The following is a 17,054-nucleotide window of genomic DNA, read 5'->3' as shown; positions in this document are numbered from 1 at the left end:
GAAGCAAATGGAACACTGTCAAAATGAGGAGAAGGGTTATCAGTATTCACCCTACAGTTTTTTCAAGTTATGAACCTTTCAAAATACATAGTTGGGAAAAAATTAAGTAGGTGATTAATTTATTTGAGGAATTAGAAAACAAACTGGAAAACGTCCATTAAGAAACGTAATCTACAGGAGCCTGGGTGGCTAAGTGGTTTAACCCTCTGCCTTTGGCTCTGGGTCATGATCTCAGGGTCCCTGGATCTAGCCATGCATCAGGCTCTCTGCTCAGTGGGGAGCCTGCTTCCCCCTCCCCCTCTCTGCCTGCCTCTGCCTACTTGTGATCTCTCGCTCTGTCAAATAAATAAAATCTTTAAAAAAAAAAAAAAAAGAAAGAAAAGAAATGTAATCTATAAAAAGAATCAAACTGAAATTCTAAAACTGGAAAATTAGTAACCAAAATTAAGAACCAAATGGAAGGGCTAAAACTACAAATTAGACAACTGAAGAATAGATTACTATGTTAGAAAGAGATCAAAAGGAAGTAACAAGACCAAGGCACAAAATCAAAAAAGGATAAGTGAAAGAATGGAAAGAATCAGAGTGACATGTGGGAAACAGTGAAAAACTTTAACATACATATAATTGAAATCAAAGATGGAAAAGGAAAAATGGGGCAGAAGCACTACAGATAATGGCTGAGAAATAGCCAAAGTGGTAAAAAAGACACCAACCCATAGACTTAAGAAGCTCTGTAAACCCTAAGGACTGAAAAACCAGACCTAGGCACATCAAAACAACACTGTTAAGAAGCCAAAGAGGAGGGATGCTTGGGTGGTGCAGTTGGTTTTATGTCCAACTCTTGGTTTTGGCTCAGGTCACGACCCTCAGTCATGAGCCCTGCATTGGGCTCAGCCCTCAGGGCGGAATCTGGTTAAGACTCTCTCTGCACCCTCACCACTGTGCACACACACTTGTGCATGCTCTCTCAAATAAATTAATAAATCTTAAAAAAAAAAAAAAAAAAAGCCGAAGAGGAAAATCTAAAGGACCAAGAATAGAGAAAAAAGATATATAACCTTTAAAAGAACAACAATTAGACTGATAGCTGATTGTCAACATTAACAATGGGAACCAGTATCTTCAAAGTACTGAAAGAAAATAACTACCAGTTATTTTATACCAACAAAAAACTCTTCCAAAACACAACAAAATTAAGACATTTCCGACCATCAAGAAAGGGGTGCCTGGCTGACTCAGCTGGTAGACCATCTGATTCTTGATCCTGGGGTCATGAGTTCAAGTCACACATTGGGTCTAGTGCTTGTTTGCTTATTTGCTTGTTTGCTTGCTTTGCTTACTTACTAGCTAACTAAAATAAATAAATAGATGAAAATTTTTTAAAGAGAGTAAGACAGCTTATGACCAACATACCCAAAAAGAAGAAAATACTAAAGGATGTTCTTCATGGAACAGGAAAGTAATTCTGGATGGAAACATGTTAATAGGAAGAAATGAAGAGTCATGGAAAGATTAAGTACATGAGTAAATCTTTATGGATACTGACTATATAAAGTAATATCATCTTGTGGCATTTAAAACATGTGAACAAAAATACCTGAGAGGAGGTACACCTGGGTGGCTCCGTCAATTAAGCATCTGCCTTTGGCTCAGGTCATGATCCCAGGGTTCTGGAATCGAGTCCCACATCAGGATCCTTGCTCAGTGGGGAACCTGCTTCTCCCTCTGCCCGCTGCTTCCCCTGCTTGTGTATATGTTCCTGTGCTCTCCCTCTCTGACAATAAATAAATAAAATCTTAAAAACCTGAGAGGAATTCTATATCTAAGATGTAGCAAGTCAGAAAACACAGCTTTTGAGTTAGTAATAAACAAAAGCAAATAAACTACAAAATAAGTTCTTTTTCTTTAAGATTTTATTTATTCATTTGACAGAGAGAGAGACAGTGAGAGAGGGAACACAAGCAGGGGGAGTGGGAGAGGGAGAAGCAGGCTTCCCACCAAGCAGGGAGCCTGATATGGGACTCGATCCCAGGACCCTGGGATCATGACCTGAGCAGAAGTCAGACGCTTAAAGACTGAGCCACTCAGGCTCCCACAAAATAACTTCTTAAAACGCATTAGAAAACTCAGGTCCCAGGGCAACCAAGCAGGCTGAAATCTAAAAACAGACCACCAAGGAGACAGGAGGCATGCACTGGCTCATCTGTAACATGACAAATGAAGACAAAACACAGGGTTCCACATAACCAAGTAATAAAAATTCTGCTAAAATTATCAACGAATTGATAAAGGCTGCCTATGGATAGCATGAAAATATAAAACCTCTGGGACTCAGAGACACAAGGGGAGTTCACAACCACCTACAGGCTCTTCTCCACAGACCTCCCCCAAACATTCAGAACAAAGACTGGAGATAGGGCAAAAGACCAGAGAAAACCTCCTTTGGTTGGATGCTCCTGGACAGAAACCCTCAAACGTATAGAAAGCACAAAAAGATCCTCTCCCTGACTGAACAAAATCCTCAACCTGTGTGGGGGTATTAAATCCCGTCACCCTCACAGCACAGGTTAAGACCTATGGCTGTTACAGAACAATGCTAAGTCTCCTAACGCTGAGGGAAGGGCAAATGAAAGTATCCTGCACGAGACCTGTCAGATGTGAGGTAAAGCAAGAATCCCATAGAATCCCAAGTGATCCCATGATCACTGAGAATGCAAACCCCACCACTGAGAACAGCAGCACTGGAAGTAAGACTATGGTAGACCAGGTAACAGAGAACATTCTTGTCCCCCACCCCACACACACAAATAACCACTAAACACATACTTAAACTACTGAAACACAGAGATAACAAGAAAATACTGGAGGCAGGAATCTTTTTACTTGGGCTCCCTAACAGCTCAACCGTAGAACTTTGTACTATAATTACTTGGGCCTTTGTTCAATTTTTCCAATAGACTGTGAGCTGTTCAAAGGTAAAGACCTGTAACTATCTCTACATCTCACAAAATCCTTTGGCCATAAGAGGTAAAGTATGTATTAAATTATAATATGAAGCAAAATGACAATATATTATAATCTCCTAAGTCTCTAACACCCCTTTGCTTTCCCAATCATAAAAAGCCCATCCTTCTACTACACAGCTAAATACTTACGGATTGGGAATCAGCTCTAAGAACAGAATCCAAAACATTTAGCAAGAGAAAGGGCAACAGAGAATAAGCAAATCAGTTCTTTACAGATTAAAAAAAACAAAGGCCCTGAGAGGATGAGACATTTTTCATTCAGAATCCTCATTTGTAGAACTTTGCATGCCTTGCACAGATGGGAGCCTTGGTTTTGTTTTATTTCAAATATAGATTTTGTTTTAGCAATGAGAAGAAGCTCAATAATTTCCTAGCTAAAATCCGAAGATTTAGACTTTTCAGAAAAATTTCAGTGAAGAGAACCTTAAAATTTCCCTAAAACGGGAATCTTCTGGAATGAGCTGACTTTAAAATATTACCAGTATTTCTGAAATAGGAAAAAAGAGAACAGCACTTAACTCCAAGCAACTAAATCACATATAAAACTTGTATCTTTTAATGCTCATTATGTAATTATCCAGGGGTTGGTTTTGTTTTTTTTTTTTTCCACTAAACTAAAATACAGATGGCAGCTATATAAATTTCACAGGACCCTTCTATGAGAAACTGGTCTTCAGAAAATTCCCAAATTGCTCTTTGTGCGAAAGTATCAGGGAGAACCAAAGTAAAGAGCCATCCTCTCATTTTAACCATCCTTATTTATCCTGATGCTGCCTCACTCAACGGTCAAATGTGCCTCTCTTTTCAAATACTTATCTTTCAGAGTAAGAATAAAATATAAGAGTGATCTCTAAAGAAACCTAGCAAACTTAAATATCACAGCTACTAAGCAGACTGTCAATGAAAAATTACTTGGGATGATACTGCCAGTACTATATATTAAGGGGTCATAACGTATCACTTTACTTTAAATTCTAAGAGGGTTTAAGAATTGTTGACATCCAAAAAGAAGTAATCTTATTTTGGTCACTGAATCATAAAGAAAATGCAACCAAATCCTGATACCCTAGACACTACAGTACATTGCTCATTGTACTTCCCCTCTGCTGAGCTGCAGACAGAAGGAAGATAAGGAAGGAAGGAAAACGGATTCTTGACAAGGAGAGAATAAAGCACTTACACTTCATAGGACTTTCTAGCCACAGATGCCAGGTGCTACCCACTGAAATCCAGGCTTGGACTAAGCTCCACATTTCTGAAAGGACCATCTCAACCGAAGCCTGGGGCTCAGAGTCAGCAGGAGGAAGCTGCAGCTCCCACCAGCAGCACATTTCAAAGAGGCTGCAACAAGAGAACATTTTCCATTTAAGCATCTAATTCCAATCTCCCATTTCACAAAGCAGTAGCAGAACAAGCCTTTATATCAGTCTTTTCAAAAGATATTTCCATGACTATGTGATGAATATGAAACAGGCTATGGCCCAGCAGTCCTTTCACTAACATGATCTAAGTCTTTCATTACACTTCACAGCAGATCCTAAAAGTACTTGCCCTTTCCTTTTCTTTAATGGTGCTCTGTTGCTCGAAGACTCCCTTCTACACCAACAGTTCTAAAACTGCTGAATCAACCTAAATCACTGAGCAGGCGGGCTGTCAACAATGCAAGCACATACCCAGACAGGAGCCTGAGGATTCATTAGCTGCTAAGAATTGGAAACGGATTAAGGCTGCTAGTTAATCCTACAAAAAAACTCCTCAAATTAAGCAGAATTACTTAAAATACTTCACTGAGGACAGAAGAGCTCTGGCAAATAGAAAATGAAGTTCTAGAAATATAAACATTCCAGTGAAATTTGAAAAGTAACACAAAAGTGTCAGGTTGCTGTACTTTCTTAAGCATTTCAATTAGTGAATAATGTATTTACTACATAAAGACTTTTAAAGATTTACAGTACATTGGGGGAAGAGACTAAGAGTAAAAAGACAAAACCCCCCAAAAAACTATCAGTCCAAGAACACAAAGCTTTAGACATATACCCTATAACAATGTGGTAAAGAGGTAGAAAACCAGAATTTCCCAAATCAAGAAAAAAAATCATTCCCTTGAGACAGATTTAAAAAAAAAAAAAAAGAGTAAGTCTAATTTACCTGAAAACAGAGAAAGTAACTTTTTAAGTTGGCCAACTATCTTGAGTCTTTGTATCTAATGTTTTATGAGGATTTTACAAATACAGGACAAACTGCTAGGTCTGTCACAAGTTACTTTCTGATGGTTTTCTTAGCAGGGAAAGAAAATGATTTGAAGGAGTATTAAGAAAAACTATGGCGCCTAAAAGATAACCATTACTACCTAAAAACTGTATTTTTCAAAATAACGTGTTTTGTAAGATGGCCTGAAACGCAGAAACCAAATGAAATGAACTTAGCTAAAATCTTCACCAAAGCAGTGATAAGTAAACAACTCCCATCTTTAAAACCAGAGTGTAAATGAAATACAGTCACATAAAGCCACTAGCCAGCTCCCATACCCACAGAATACCCTTGTGTGCATTAAATAACTTTTCTAGAAGCAAAAAGGCTTATGTATAGAGACAAATTCAGTCAATTTAAACATTTTCACAGCTATCTCCATAATAATTGAATAAATAATTAATAGGGAGATACTGTTTCCCTTATGGGAGGGAAGAGATTCCTAGCTAAAAATACTTCTTTAAAAAATCATAAGCTATTTAGAGTCCACAAGAAACTTCCAAACACTCTTCAAGTCAACTTTCGGAAGACTGTAGCACTCATATGCACTGTTCTATCTTGATTTCAATGAAGGGAATCAGTAAGACCAAATGACAGCACTGAATCCTGTGGCCTCCTCAGTTTCTGACGAGATCCCCCATGTTTCTGGGACAAGCATTTTCGAATAATTCTGAGCCCTAATGAACACTGTCAAATGAAATCTGGCTCAAATTTGTGACTGTCAGTCACGCATAATATGGTACTGAGAAATCTTGCCAAAATATTTTCATGACAAGTGTAAGAAAATCCCTATCCAGGATTTAAAATCCTCAATAACCTAAGTACGTGAACATTAACCTCAAGAATGGCCCTGAAAAGAGATAAATCTGGGTCCATAAAATCAACTTTGTGAGTGACGAAAGCATGCATTCCTCAGTAATCATTTTACTTGCCTGCTTGCCGTGGGCCTTACTAATTATACGAGGCAGTCCTATTTTAAAAGTAGGAAATGCCGGGCCGCCTGGGTGGCTCAGTGGGTTGAAGCCTCTGCCTTCGGCTCAGGTCATGATCTCAGGGTCCTGGGATCAAGCCCCGCATCGCATCGGGCTCTCTGCTCAGCGGGGAGCCTGCTTCCCTTCCTCTCTCTCTACCTGCCTCTCTGCCTACTTGTGATCTCTGTCAAATAAATAAAATCTTAAAAAAAAAAAAAAAAAAAAAGTAGGAAATGCCAAGCTTAAAACCATGTGAAACAAAGCTGAGGTAAGTACTTCCTAAAAGCCAAAAATATAGAAAACGTATTTCATCACTGGTCTCTATTCCTGCCCATGTGAGCCAAGTTTTATAACAACTCGTATAAACCAGAAGAATGAGGACATTATCAGACATGTTAAGCATATGTTAACACTACGCTAAAGATTCAAGTTTTTCAATCTTACGAATGTGAAATGTCTAGCTTAAAGTATTCTTTACAAAAAAAAAGCACTGAAGTTAGAAAACTCTGAATCCTTACATAAAAAACATGTATATTTTCAGGTCTAATTCCAAATACATTCTTCTATTCTAGGGCTATTTAAATATTATAATACTATGGCTGAAACAAAATACAAGAAAACAATGAATACAGAGGAAAAACTGAAAAGAACTGTGGTATTGGCTTGAGAAAAAAAATAAGTAAATACATAATGTAAACTCCATTAACAGAAAATTTCTTACCAGAAGAAAAAAAAATAAAGTTTCATAATATTGTCATTTTGGAAACTCGACCAAAAAGGAAAATTAAGTCAGTATTTTTAAAGAGTTCTGCATGCCAAACACTACAAAATTTTCTCCTTTAGCAACACTATGAACTTCCAATAAAGAGAAATAAAGCTTCTATTTGAGACTTCACCTGTGCAGCAGTAAAACACTCTCGGGCAGTTATTTCAGTACCAGGGTGCACGCTAGAAAAATACAGGAGAGGTAATCTGAGCAATCTCGACTTCCTATGAATTAAATTTGTTTTTAAGTTCAACAGAGCTTAGAATTCTGTTAACATCTGGAAAACAGTATGGCAGTTCCTCAAAACAAACAAAGGAGAAAACAAGCAGAATTACTGTATGACCAGCAATTCCCTTTCTGGATACAAAACTGAAAAGAACTGAAAGCAGGACTCCAAAAGGCCTTTGTACACCCATGCTCGTAACAGCATTATTTGCAATAGCCAAAAGGTAGCAGCAACCCAAGTGTTCATTGACAGATGAGTGCATAAACAAAATGTGGTACATACATTATTATTCAGCCTTAAAAGAGGATGAAATTCTGACAAATGATATACCATGGATGAACCCTGAGGACATTATGCTACATAAATAATCCAGTCACAAAAGTTCAAATACTGTATGATTCCATATATATGAGGTACCTAGAGTAATGAAACTCAGAGAGATAGAAAGCAGGTTGCTAGGGGCTGGAACACGGGAAGGGGAAAATGGGGAGTTAACTGTATTTAATAAGTAGAGTTTTATTTTTACAAGATGAAAAAGTGTGGAGATGGATGGTGGTGATGTATGTACAACATGAATGTACTTAAACCCATTAATCTGTACACTTTAAAGTGGTTACATGGTGAATTTTATGTTATGTAGATTTTAATGCAAATTTTAAAAAGGAATGATCATGAATGAACCTTAAAGACATGAATGAACCTAAGTGAAATAAACAAGACACAAAAGTACAAACAGCCTAAGACTGTACTTGTGTAAGGTACCTGGGGTAGTCAAATTCATAGAGACAAAAAGTAGACCAGTGCTGCCAAGGGCTGGAGAGAAGAGGAAATGGACAGTTATTATTTAATAGGTACAGAGTTTTAGTGTGGGAAGATGAAAAAGTTCTAGAGACCAGTGTGGTGATGGCCGCACAACAACATGAATGTATAATGCCACTGCACTGTATACCTAAAAATGGTTATTTATGTCATGAATGTTTTACCACAGTTAAAAAAATATATATGCAATCTATTTTCCATCTTCCTTACAGACATCAGTGCAATCAACATGAAAAAAAAAAAATGAAGAACTATCTGGAAAGCTTTGGAAGAAAACTGTGTTATAATTAGAAAATGCAGCACTACCCTGATAATTTTATATCCTGAATCGCACTACCAACTCTGGTCCAAAGCCTGGGGAGACAAGAAATAAACTAATCCAAAAATGGATGAATGCCACCGGCTAACAGACTACCATGCCAACATAAATACCATCACAAATTCTCACTCACAGTCTCCAATACACCAAAGATATGAAATATCTGTATTTGCACTAAGACTTGGAATGTGGCAAATAAGGAACTGATTTTAACTTTTATTTAATTTTAATTCATTTAAGTAACCACAATAGCCATCTGGCTAAGGGCTACCATAGTAGATGACCCAGCCAGATTATTAAACTCTGGAATAAAGGTCTCTGGTTTTTATCATTTATGTGTTTCCAGTTTTCAGCAATGCAAGGCATATAGTATTCTTATTCACTGAATTAAATGACCCACAGATTCTGTAGATAAGGAGCGCCTGGGTGGCTCAGTGGGTTAAAGCCTCTGCCTTCAGCTCAGGTCATGATCCCAGGGTCCTGGGATCGAGCCCCGCATTGGGCTCTCTGCTCAGCGGGGAGCCTGCTTCCCCTTCTCTCTCTGCCTGTCTCTCTGCCTACCTGTGATCTCTGTCAAATAAATAAATAAAATCTTAAAAAAAAAAAAAAGGAATCTGTAGATGAACATTTTGTCTTTTCTAGAAGGCTTTCCTTTCAAAAGCATGCCATGTTTTAAGAGTCACTTAACTGGAGGATGAAAGCGTAAGCACAAAAAAGCCCAGATTTTCAGGTAAGTCAAGTCAATAACTGCAATTGCTAAAAGAAAAACCAAAGACCCTAGGTTTTTTGAACTAGGCTAAAGAATCAAATTCCAGAGAGGAAAATTATTAAGAAAGAAATGTGAAGCTGACATTCCATGACCCATGACTTTCCTGACAGGATATTTAGAAGAAAATTCCCAAGGATATGTGACAAACCAAACATGACAATGTCAACTTAGTCCATCAGAGCATTTCATTTGATTGATGCTTATTATGATTTCATCATTCCTTTTCAGTTTCCAGGCTGAACATAAAATTTTTGAGGTAGGGGCACCAGGGTGGCTCAGTGGGTTGGACCTAGGCCTTCAGCTCAGGTCATGATCTCAGGGTCCTGGGATAGAGTCCAGCATTGGGTTCTCTGCTCAGCGGGGAGCCTGCATCCCCCTCCCTCTCTGCCTGCCTCTCTGCCTACTTGTGATCTCTCTCTCTCTGTCAAATAAACAAATACACAAATCTTCAAAAAAAAATTTTTGAGCTAACCTCTGACCAACAGATTATAACAGTCTCCTTATAATCTAAATTACAAAATAGAACAAATGCACAGCATAATTCATTAGCTGTACAAAGAGATGGTCTTACCTTCTATTGCTTGCTTTCTACATGGTCTCCTCACTTGGGTTACCAGAGTGGACAAAGTGTTCAGAACGGTTCCCTGTTAGATAGGCTTTCTTTAAGATCTGTCTCAAAATAACTTGCTTTATTTTAAAATACTCTGGATATTAGTGATACCTGCCTATCTCACACATCGAAACAATGGCTTTAGGCTGTTTCCAAGAATTTTGTCAGAAAAAAAAAAATTTAGAGTAATGAATATAGATTCTTTGGCAAATGGTTATTTTATATAAATACCAGAAAAAGAGAAAAGATGCTAACTTATATAGCATGGACTAAACCACATCTAAATTATATCCTTAAACCAAATCTATTGTCACTAGGTCATTAGAATGCTACTAAATGACTTTAAGATTAGTGAAGTGAGAGTTAGAGGGAAGTGATACGTCTTTCCAAAATGTGTATTCTTCAAAACGGTTTTCCAACAAAACAGGCAAATCATTCCTTAACAACAAACTTAAAATTAAAACACTATGCCTGTTACTACCCTAGAGCAGACTTTTAATCTGTATTTAGTGACTACTTCGAGAAAGCTTTATTGAGTCAAAAAGTTCCTCCCCCTTTCTGTATCCAAGTCTGTTAAAGAATATTTATTCATTTGAGAAAGAGCAAGAGAGAGCATAAGTGGGAGGGAGAGGGAGGAACAGACTCCCTGCTGGGTTCGATCCCAGGACCCTAAGATCATGACCTGAGCTGAAGGCAGATGCTTAACGGACTGAGCCACCCAGGTACCCCTCACAAAGGTTGTTTTTTGTTTTTGTTTTTGTTTTGGGGGAAAAAAAAAAGGATGGAAACACTGAACACAACCTCATAGGAGGCTGAATAATATTGTTTATTTTCAATTACTCATGGGAATGGTAGAGAGAGGCAGTAAAAATAAATGAAATCCATAAAGACACATTTGAGATACCAACTAATCCTTTCGGAGATACCTACAAGCAGCTATTCTTTAACACACATTTTTTTTTTAAAGATTTTATTTATTTCTGAGAGAGCAAGCACAAGCAGGGGAAGGAGCGAGGGAGAGGCACAAGGCCGACTTCACACTGAGCATGTGGGGCCCTGAGATCATGACCTGAGAAGAAACCAAGAGTCAAATGTTTAACCTACCATCCAGGTGCCCAACAACACACTTTTTTTTATTTTTTAAGATTTTATTTATTTATTTGACAGAGAGACAGATATCACAAGTAGCAGAGAGGCAGGCAGAGACAGAGGGGGAAGCAGGCTCCCCTCTGAGCAGAGAGCCCGATGTGGGGGCTCATCCCAGGACCCTGAGATCATGACCTGAGCAGAAGGCAGAGGCTTAACCTACTGAGCCACCCAGGGGCCCCTCAACACACATTTTTAAGAACCTTTGTGTCAGGCATCTTGATCATGCTTTCTTAATAACCATTAAACTATTCCCTCAACTGTATCATATAAACAAAATGATTCTACAATCTAGTAGGGGGAACAAAACAGATTTTCAAAAAGGTAAAAAAAAATTACAAATGCAATTATATAAAATGCTCTAGGTGTTCAGTGGAGGCAGAAATGATCTTTATTTGAAGAGAATCAGTTAAGGCTTCAAGGAGAAAGAATTCAGGCTGGGCTTTGAAAAGATGGATTAGTTTCTTCATTAGAAGACAAGATTGGTAAAGAATAAAACTACAGAGGTACGAAAGAATTAAATAACAAAATTGGACGGAGGAAGCATTCTCTACCACCTCCCTTCTCCTCCCCACTATAACCATTTGCTTACTATGGGAAATACTACAATTGTATGAATCCTGATAGGAAGGACCCAGTCGGGGCGCCTGGGTGGCTCAGTGGGATAAAGCCTCTGCCTTCGGCTCAGGTCATGATCCCAGGGTCCTGGGATCGAGCCCCGCATCGGGCTCTCTGCTCAGCAGGGAGCCTGCTTCCCTTCCTCTCTCTCTGCCTGCCTCTCTGTCCACTTGCGATCTCTCTGTCAAATAAATAAATAAAATCTTAAAAAAAAAAAAAAAAAAAAGGAAGGACCCAGTCAAAAGGGAGTCTGAAGATGCAAGTGATAGAATAACCAAGAGATCAAGGTTCCTAAGAATTCAGAAAATGAGATGCAGAGCACCTAGACCTGACAGGAGAAGGGAGAAGCAGTTGGCTATACCTATGCTGAAGTTTTACCAAACCAGAGGTGAAGGGTTGATGGTATAGTATATATAAGAAAATTACTAAATAACAGACCTTGTAATCCAAATCAGATAGAAGTAAAGACAAGACCTAATGAAGAAACAACAGGAGCCAGTCAACTGAATAAGGTTTTCATGAAATTCAAGAATTAATTCAGGGATTTGTTTAACATGCTTGAACTGACTGAACACCTTTGTTTGCCCACAAATCTCTTCCAAAAAATCCACTAAGATCAGAGTAAAGAGATTTTTAAAAATGCGGGGGAGAAGGGACACCTGGGTGGCTCAGTTGGTTGAGCGGCTGCCTTGGGCTCAGGTCATGATTCCGGGATCCTGGGATCGAGTCCGGAATCAGGCTCCTTGCTCAGCGGGGAGCCTGCTTCTCTCTCTGCCTCTGCCTGCCACTCTGCCTGCTTGTGCTCACGCACACGTGCGCACGCTCTCTCTCTCTCTCTCTCTGACAAATGAATAAATAAAATCTAAAAAAAAAAAAATGGGGGCGGTGCCACAAGGACAGAAAGAATGGAAACATGACTGATATTAACAAAACTGTGAAAACCAGAATGCTAATGGAAGAGTTAACCATCTTAGTAGGTCTGAAAAAGTTGAAATTTTTCAGAGGAAGGACAGGATGAGAAAGGGGAAGCCAAGAGGGCAAAATGATTCATGTAGCAAATTCCAGTTATGCTCAGGAATTAAAAGTACCAGGTACATCTGAAGGCAGATGCATAGGTGGAACAAAAAACAAAGGAGTGGGTTCAAAATCTGTATGAGCAGTTAGACTGAGATTTTCCTCCATGACTGAGTGGCCAGGCTACCATCCTCCCACCATCACCGAAGATTCAAGATTTACTTTGGAAAGATTGACGCAGAGGGACTCTGGACTCTTAGCCAACAGACTCACCTAAGGACAAGAATATCATATTGAAAATGGATTAAATTAAAGCCTACATATTTAGTGGTGAGATCCATACCCTGATTCATTCTCCCACCTGCCACTGGCAGCCCCAGTTATATCCAGAGAATAGCTCTCAGGACAAAAGTGATTCAAGAAAAAAAGACCAACAGAAATACAAGGGAGGAGGAGTAAAAGTTCCCTTCTCAATTAGCCATCAAATGAGGGAGCAATCCAAGAAAAGATCATGAGTTCAGGATTCAATGCATCTGACACAAGAAAGAGAAAATAATTCCCCAGGAGCGTTAAACAGAAATCCCAGGACAACAATTATGCAACAGACCTGGAGAATAACAAGGTCAGACTGGAGCAGGAAGATAGAGACCTATAGGGAGAGGTTTCCTTCTACCAAAAAAGGAAGCAGATTACCAATGTGAACACAGTAAGAGGATATTTACATACTCAGAGAGTTTTGAACAAATTATTATAGATATATAGAAGATGAAGCATATGTGAAAGAAAAAGGTAATGACAACCACCAGGAAAAGAAAACTTGCGCAAAAAAAGAAAAATTATCATGTTATATATGCTATGTGGTTCACAATGCATGTTGTGTGTATTTAATCAAAACTGATAGACAGAACTATGTTAGAGAGATGCAACAGGCCTTTTTCTTGTAAAGTTACCATTTTATAACTTTTAAAAGTTTTAAAAGTTTATTTTAAAATATTTTAAGTTTTAGGGGCGCCTGGGTGGCTCAGCTGTTAAGCATCTGCCTTTGGCTCGGGTTGTGATCCCAGGGTCCTAGTACTAAGCCCCATGTCAGGCTCCCTGCTCCTCGGGAAAGCCTGCTTCTCCCTCTCCCACTATCCATTTGTGTTCCCTCTCTCGCGGTCTCTCTGTAAAATAAATAAATCTTTTAAAAAATAAAGTAAAATAAAATATTTTAAGTTTTAAAATATAACTACTTTTGGGGGGGATTTGTTTGTTTGTTTTTAATTGAGGGAGCATGTGAGTGAGGGGTCAGGGTGCAAGGAGAGAGAATCTTTTTTTTTTTTTTTTTAAGATTTTATTTACTTATTTGACAGACAGAGATCACAAGTTGACAGAGAGGCAGGCAGAGAGAGAGAAGCAGGCTCCCCGCTGAGCAGAGAGCCCGATGCGGGACTCAAACCCAGGACCCTGAGATCATGACCTGAGCCGAAGGCAGCGGCTTAACCCACTGAGCCACCCAGGCGCCCCTAGGAGAGAGACTCTCAAGCAGGTTCCCTGCCCAGTGCAGAGCCCCACGCAGGGGCTGGATCTCACAACCCTGAGATCATGACCTGAGCCAAAATCAAGAGTGGGAAGCTTAACTGACTGGGCCACCCAAGTGCCCCATAACTTTTTAATTTTGAAATTAAAATTATAGATTTCAAAAAATTTCAAAAATTATAGATCTCAAAAAATGCCTACAGGTTACTTGAATTCTTAAGCCAACAAACTGGAAGAGTGGGTTGTGATCAGAGCAGACACCTGAGTTAGTGATGTAGGTGGCTGGTGACTTTTTTTTAAGTAGGTTCCACACCCAGCATGGAGCCCAATGTGGAGCCCAACTTGAGTTTTAAACTCAAGACCCTGAGATAAAGACCTGAGCTTAACCAAGTTAGCCAGCCAGGTACCCCCCCCCCCTTTATTTTAAGTAAGCTCTACACCAACATGGGTCTTGAGCTCACGACTGCAAGAACAAGGGCTGCATACTCTACCAACTGAACCAGCCAGGCACCCCCCAGGCTGGTGACTTTCCAAAAATGACAAGATTCAGGGTACCACTGTGTGACCATGTGGCTGAGTTAGTGACTTGAGGGGTTGGTGACTTTTTACTAATGAAAAGATCCAAGATGTGACACTGTAACCCTGAGGCTGAGAAAAGGAAGTAAAGGAATTAAGGGGCTGAAATGTCAGCTGAGTTGTGAACCTGGATGCTGAAGCTGCCTAAAAATGATGTGGGAATGCACTAGATGTTTTCCAGGTCCACTTTTCCACTCTTCCCTACTGCTTTTCGCCCCAGTATGTTGACCTATGTGGACTATATCAACAGGTTCTGGGGTCCCCAAGCTTTTGGTTGGGTTTGCTCAAAGAAGAATCCCAGAAGTGTAGGGGTATAAGGTCAATATATTTATTCCTCCAGCCCCCTCCTTGAAAAATCATCTCCTGAGGACTGTGTCCCTTCAAATGAAAACTGCCACTCCTCTCAAGGCAGCCAACTCTGCTCAGCAGGGAGCCTGCTTCCCCTCCCCTCTCTCTGCCTACTTGTGATCTGTCAAATAAATAAAAATTTAAATTTTAATTTTAAAAAAAGCTTGGGAATATAAAATGCAAAAACAAGAAAGGTAAAGTCAGAAAGATCACCAAGTATACACACACACAGAAATAAAGCACAGAAAAACTAGGTATGAAATTTAGAGGAAAAGTGGGGCACCTGGGTGGCTCAGTGGGTTAAGCCTCTGCCTTCGGCCGGGGTTGTGATTTCAGGGTCTTGGGATGGAGCCCCACATCTGGCTCCCCCTATTCTGCCAGGAGCCTGCTTCCCCCTCTCTCTCTGCCTGCCTACTTGTGACCCGTCAAATAAATAAATAAAATCTTTTTTAAAAAATTAGAGAAAAGTAAGGCACGTGAATCAAAGAATGCAGAGATACAATAGGTTTACCAGGGTGAAATTAAACCCCTAAGCCCCTCACCGGATGTTCACACAGACATATGGAATAATCAACGCAGGATCTTACAAAGAATCTAAAAGGGGGGAAAAAACAAGGTTAGAGAACAAACGTGCTGCAAGATGTGAACTGCAAGGATTTTCTGAAACCAGAACTGGTATTTTTTTCTTTACATCACGTTGTACTCCAAAACACGGAGGAAATTCACGTGTAAAAGAATCTAGAAACCTGAGAAGTTTCGAGAATAACAGACCCAAACTATCACTGTTACTTAGTGAAAAATCAGTAAGGCACAATGAAGTGCAAGGCTAGGACTAGGATGGAATTGCCAGACCCCAACACTGGGACACCAAGAGGAGACGGATAAAGCATCCGTTAAGTGGAAGATGGAGAAAGATCGGGACTGGATTTGACTGAAAGAAGACTACACGGGAAAGCAGGGCCTAAGAAGCAAGCAGCAAGCGTAAAACTTAAAGAGAACCAGATCGTTGCCACAAGCGAGTACGGGACCTACAAATCAGGTTGTACGGGGTGGGGAAAGGGCCAGTTCGCGACCGTCCAGCTGCGACTCGCTTCCGAAAAGCGGCGTAAATGTAGCCTCGCAGCCCCACCCCGCGGCGGCAGCTCCTCCCTAAGGAGCATCTCACGAGGCCAACCGCCGGCTTCAAGCTCCAGCTCGAGCCTAGGTCCCACCCCGCCCTTGCCCCGCGGCGCAGAACGGCCTCGCAGGGCCCCTCACCGAACGCTGCAGCTCCCCAAGCCAAAACGAGGCGCGCTCCTTTCCGCTGGGATCTGGGTCGTGGTAAAGCGCCTGCACTGCCTGGTATACGAGCTGCAAAGTCGGCTTTGCCCCTTCCATGGTGGTGGCAGTGGTAGCGGCAGCGACGGCTTTGGCTGTTCTCCCGAGGCTTCTCCGGTTGCTCCGCCTTCAAGCTTCCTCACTGTGTCGGCCACGGCCGCTCCCTGACTGGCGCCATCTCCTCTTTGGCCGTTACCAGGGCAGAGGGGTTCCCGTGCAAGTTGCCCCCTCGGAAACAGAGGTTAGATTATATTCGGGTTCCTCGCTTTTTTTCCTATCCTCCCACTAGACTCCAAACTTCTGAGTTCAGACGCCAATACTCGCCTCCTCACCACTGAATTGCCCTCAGAAGTCTGTCCCCGCGCCACACAAACCACGCAGTATACCCAAGGCGCGTTAACCCGGACCGGAAACTGCAGCACCAATACCTTTGGCACACTTCCGCCGGGTGCAGCTCAAACGCCCTCCTTCCCGGCACGCCTCCTCCTGTCTCCCCGCCCCCTCCCGGAAGTGTCCCTGTAGGGCCAAAAGCCGGGAAGAGGCAGTCGGTTGTGGTTCTCTCGGTGACTTGCTTACGACTGGAGCGGTATAACCCACGTGTGTTCCATACCTGAGCCGCTCTTCCGTCCTTGGCAGTGGGTCCGCGGTCTGTCCAGGGATCTTTTCTGACGCCCTTTGACAAAGCGGCTCAACTAAACCATCCGTGCAGTGTCCACAGTACTGGAAATGCAAAGATGACTGAAGACAGGGTGTCTGCG

The 17,054-nt window shown here is 40.8% G+C and overlaps 1 protein-coding gene across 3 annotated transcripts in view; it reads right to left on the bottom strand.

Moving 5' to 3' along the window:
• LOC111152071 (transportin 3) overlaps nucleotides 1-16,701 on the bottom strand; it is an 87,218-nt gene extending 70,517 nt beyond the window's left edge. Inside the window, exons 1-2 of one of the 3 annotated variants that reach the window (XM_022510364.1) lie at nucleotides 16,237-16,286; nucleotides 4,210-4,370 (exon numbers count right to left, since the gene is read on the bottom strand). Coding sequence is in view for 2 of the 3 variants with exons in the window: in XM_022510361.1 (XP_022366069.1) it covers nucleotides 16,237-16,356 (120 nt within the window). In the remaining variant the exon portion in view is untranslated. Of the gene's footprint in view, nucleotides 1-4,209; nucleotides 4,371-16,236 lie in introns of all 3 variants that reach the window. The other 2 variants (XM_022510361.1, XM_022510362.1) reach the window with 2 other exon arrangements.
• Nucleotides 16,702-17,054: the final 353 nt, after the last annotated feature.

The sequence above is a fragment of the Enhydra lutris genome, unplaced genomic scaffold (genome assembly GCF_002288905.1).
Source record: "Enhydra lutris kenyoni isolate GAN:26980312 unplaced genomic scaffold, ASM228890v2 scaffoldscaffold27, whole genome shotgun sequence".
Classification (NCBI taxonomy): Eukaryota; Metazoa; Chordata; class Mammalia; order Carnivora; family Mustelidae; genus Enhydra; species Enhydra lutris.
This window is presented reverse-complemented; position numbering and strand designations above follow the sequence as displayed.